At 55.7% G+C, this 4627-nt stretch overlaps 1 protein-coding gene across 1 annotated transcript in view; it reads left to right on the forward strand.

Moving 5' to 3' along the window:
- Fubp3 (far upstream element binding protein 3) overlaps positions 1–3730 on the forward strand; it is a 30211-nt gene extending 26481 nt beyond the window's left edge. The window contains exons 14-18 of the mRNA XM_033758983.1: positions 5–113; positions 192–268; positions 1416–1487; positions 1889–2025; positions 2419–3730. Coding sequence (XP_033614874.1) covers positions 5–113; positions 192–268; positions 1416–1487; positions 1889–2025; positions 2419–2427 — 404 coding nt within the window. The 3' untranslated portion in view covers positions 2428–3730. The remainder of the gene's footprint in view (positions 1–4; positions 114–191; positions 269–1415; positions 1488–1888; positions 2026–2418) is intronic.
- The last annotated feature ends 897 nt before the right edge of the window (positions 3731–4627 follow it).

Genomic DNA, 4627 nt, shown 5'->3' on the forward strand with positions numbered 1-4627 from the left:
GCAGGGCCTCGCGTGCCCATCCCTTCCCACAGCACCTTTCCTCCGAGGGGCTCAGGCTGCTTCCCCAACCTCGCTGCTAAGGTGAACGGAAACCCCCACAGCACCCCCGTGAGGTAGGTGCGTGGGTGAGGGAGGTGGGCCGGGCTGGTGGGCTGACGCTCAGGTGCCAGTGACTCTGCTGTCATCCACAGCGGCCCTCCGGCCTTCCTGACGCAGGGCTGGGGCAGCACCTACCAGGCCTGGCAGCAGCCCACACAGCAGGTCCCAAGTAAGTGTCCGGGGGTGGGGCTGTCACTCTGCTCCCTGTCAGCCCAAGCCTCTGCCGTGCCTTGGTCCCAGGCCCTCCAAGGGCGGCGCAGACCGTCCCTCCTCTCCTGACGGTGGCCCCTGCCAGTGTCTCTCGGGAATAGTGGTGGCGAACCTTTCAGAGACAAGCGCCCAGGCTGCAGCCCCAAACTCACTTGTTCATGCCAAAGTGCCAGCACTGCGATTAAACCTGAATGCTGAGGTTTTAGTTTAGAAAAAACAACCCCCGTTAGCAGATGCCCAGCTGCTGGGATGACTTGGCTCCCGTGATGACCGAGAGGGCGCTTGGTGCCCACCGCGTGTGCCCTAGTCCCGCCACCACTGCAGCATCTCCCGAGGAGCTGGCCGTGAGGAGCGGGCTCGGTGCCGTGCCAGGCCTCCCGTCCCGTCCCGTCCCTGCGTGGACCCCCAGAGCCCAGCATTCTCTGCAGAGCCTGACCCAGAGCAGAGCCTTGGCACCCACTCAGCTCCACTGGTCCCGGAAGTCGGGTGCTTGAGCTCTAGAGCTCTGTGATTGTGTTTCTCTCTTCCCCTCAATATTTCATTGCGTGACACTTGGGACCTTGGCAGAAGTGTGCTGTGAGCTCCTGTACTGCCTGGGCTCTGCATCTGCTGCCCTCAGTGTGCCCCGGCCCCGGCCCCGGCCCCCGCCTCCGCCTTCCCGTTGTGTCTCCTCGTCTGCAGGGTGATAGGGTCCCTTCCTCTTGCCTCCTGTGCCTGAGGACCTGTGAGAGCCACCGGCGAGTGTGGCCTTCTCCTTGGGGCGACGGGCACCGTGGGCTGTGTCGGGGGTGGAAGCAGAGTCGTCTGCCGGGGGAAAGGGCAGCAACTCTCCCTGCTGCCCCTGTCCAGTGCTCCTCAGCCCCACGGCTGTGAGGTCCTGAGCAAGGTGGAGGGCGGCCTGCGGCCACCACGCTGGAGGGGCGGAGCGTGGGGCCTGGTGGGCCTCGGAGGGAGGAAGGTGACCCCCGTGCCCCGTCCCTCTCCTGCTGCCGCGGCTACAGTCTCGTGGGCCCTGCACGCGTGACCTGCGTGTCTGGACTCCATCCGTCGGGGAGACAGGGTGAGTGGCTGAGGGTGTGGCGGCTCACACCCTGCCCTCCGCACAGGCCAGCAGAGCCAGCCACAGAGCAGCCAGCCCGACTACAGCAAGGCCTGGGAGGACTACTACAAAAAGCAGAGTGAGTGCCGAGCGGGCCCTCCCTCCGGGGTCCCTGCCTGGCACGGCCTTGCCAGCGCGGATCCAGGTGTCCTGCTCCCTAGTGGTCCCACTGCAGCCCACCTGTCGGGCAGCTGGGGGGGCCGTGGACCTTGGGAAGGAGCCCCACGGGCTGGGAGCCTGAGCGCCGCTCTCTGGTGTTAGAGCCCCTTGGTCATCGCCGAGGGGGCTGCGCGGGAGTCGGTGCCCATTGTTCCCCAGGTGCCCGAGGCCGTTGTCGCAAGCTCTTGATGCGATTGGGGCACACTAAGTGGACACCGTGCTGGGCACCCCCAGAGCTGTGAGCGGGCAGTGGGGCCTCCGGAGAGGGCAGCTTCCTGGCTCTGCTGGCTCCCACTAAACTGGCGTTTCCTCTGTCGCTAGGTCACGCGGGTCACGCCGCCAGCGCGGCCCCTCAGGCCAGCTCGCCGCCGGACTACACGATGGCCTGGGCGGAGTACTACCGGCAGCAGGTGGCCTTCTACGGGCAGACGCTAGGGCAGGCGCAGGCCCACAGCCAGGTCCGTAGCCGCCCCAGGGCTGCAACTCCTGAGCCCAGCTGCAGCCGTGTGTCTGGGCCGGGTTGCCGGCGAGGAGGGTGCTCCCCTTCCCTTGGGGTCTGAGTCCCCCTGGCGAGCTGAGCATCGGTCTGTCCGGCACCGCCAGCTCTGGCTGCTGCTCTGAAAGTCTGTGCCAGCCCCAGGCAGTGAGGGGCGCAGTGGCACACGCAGACCTGCAGGCTGGTGGCCAGAGCCGGCTCTGGGCTCCTACCTGTGGGGAGGGAGGAGGGGCTCCTGCGGGGCATTTCGGGCGGCCTGGGGCGGCCACCTCCCGGGGCTGGCCACGCACACCCGAGGGCCGTCTCGCAGGTGCTGGCCTGGCTGACGTCCGCTCCCCTTCCTGTCGGTCTGCAGGAGCAGTAGAGCCGCCGCCGCTGCGCTCCCTCCAGATCCGGAGGAGGAGGAGGAGGAGGCCTGTGCCTGACAGAGGTTCAGATTCGCCGACCTTTTGATGAAGAACCTTTGTTTTGTTCTGTGAAACACTATATTTAGATTAACAGAGTATTTCTAAAAATCGGGAAAATTAGTTACTAAAAATTGCTGATAATTTTTGTTTCCTTGTTTCTGTTTGTTATTTCAAACGTGTGAGCTCTGTGATTCTTTTCAGAGCCCTACTGCAAATCCAGGGGCCGGAGTGCCTAGGAGCAGACATTTCAACATGGTGATTTTTGTTTTGTTCTGTTTTGTTTTTGTCTTTTTATTTACAGGTCGGTTTTTTGTTGTTGTTGTTTTCTGTTGCAACAGAAAGTGGCTTGGAAGTCTTAGTATGTAACAAATTCTTTAAAAAATTTTTTTTAAACAGTATTTAAATATTCTTAAATGTGTAAATTCATTAAGTGTTTTTACTTCTAATTTCTTGTATCTTGGCTCTCTGGTTTTATTGCATTTTTTTAAAAACCTGAACTATTATGTATTGTACTTAATTATGTGAACTCTGAATTGAGACAGATAACTGTATTACTGCCCAGCAGGGGTCGGGAGCTGCATTTTGGAGGGTCTGTGTGATTTCTAGAGTTCTGAGGGTGAGAATCGCCTGAGGGTGTTCAGCAGACGTTGTGTTCACGTCTCATCACCGGTTGCACTTGTGTGTCTGAGACCTCCAAGCTGGTTTTAAAACAAGACAAAAACCTTTATTCTCTCAGAAATACAAATACTGTTATTTTTAATATTAAAAAGAAAATCAATATAACTTTTAACACACACTGTGGAACATTAAACCGTATAAAATGTAGTAACTATTTTTTAATTCCAAGGTGTTTTTTGCTTTTTTCTTTTAAATATTTTCTTAATATTTGTCAGATTAACTAGATGAATAAATAAACCTAGTATTAACCGCAGTATGAATTAAATAATTGTGATTTAATAAAGGGATATGATTTCTGATGTTTACTGTAGTGTATCTTGTACAGATAACATGTATTTTTAAAGAAAAAAAAACGGAATCGAAGCTATTTTTTCTTGCATTTTTAATTGACCTGAGGGACATTCCGTTTGAAATGTACTGAAGTTAGTTTCTGGTTTTTCCTCCTTATTTTCCTTACAATGCTTGAAATGTCTAACTATTAAAAAGGAATTGGAGAATGTTATGCATGTTGTTTTAAAAAGGTGTTCTTTTTATTTGACTGACAATTCATTTTACACTCTATATAATAAAATTCCACAAGACACGGTCCTGTGGACGCAGTATCTCTGGTCTGTGTGCTCTTGCTGCGAAGGCTGGGGACCCTGAGGCTCCGTCCCTCCTGGCTCCGGCCTCCCGGCTCCCCAGCCCCATCACCTGTGGCTGCCGTCTTAAATGCTGTTTTCAGGAAGGGAACAAAGGGAGCGTCCTCCCGGAGGGCCTGGGCTGGGGGTGCCCTGCCCAGCAGTCGGAGTGGTCGGTCTTAGGCTCTTCCTGTTCCACCAGCCTGGCTTTGTGCTCAGTTGTCCCCAGCGCATCTGTCTGGTCCTGCCCGGAACTCTCCAGCTCCCGCCTGTGCACGCAGGCATTAGGAGGCAAAAGACGCATCTGTGGCTCCTTCGGCCCAAAAGGGGGTGGTGAGCGGCCCAGCTGGGCCACCCTGCGGCCTGTTGAGAGCCGGAAGACAGAAAGGAGACGTGGCATCTTTAACTACACCTCTAGAGAATCGAGGTTGACGTGGAGAAATTGAATAGTAAAAGCCAGGGAGAGGGCGAGGGAGGACGTAATGGGGAACGGGAGAGGGCATTACAGAAGACTTCCTTCTAATTCATCTTCCGAGCTCCGTGCCAAAACAGCATTTGGCATGGTTCACAGGAGCGATTGTGTGATAATGAACCCCAAGGTGTCCCTTAATTGAAGACTGAGCATTGCGGTTTGCGCCAGGAGTCGTAAATGGCGCAGGCTTGCGGGAGGATGCATTTTCTTAAATGTATCGGTAAGTACAGATTAGTGCTGGTCCCCAGTGAAATGCCCATACTATAAATTATGGAAATCTCTCCCTTTCTCTCTGATGCAATCTTTTATTGGGAGGAGGGGGTTCGGGCCAGCAGGAGGCGGGGGAAAGTTTGCGAGCGGATGGAATTGGGCCTCGCATTAACATGG

The sequence above is a fragment of the Fukomys damarensis genome, unplaced genomic scaffold (assembly GCF_012274545.1).
Source record: "Fukomys damarensis isolate Sample0158 unplaced genomic scaffold, DMR_v1.0_HiC HiC_scaffold_36, whole genome shotgun sequence".
Lineage (NCBI taxonomy): Eukaryota > Metazoa > Chordata > Mammalia > Rodentia > Bathyergidae > Fukomys > Fukomys damarensis.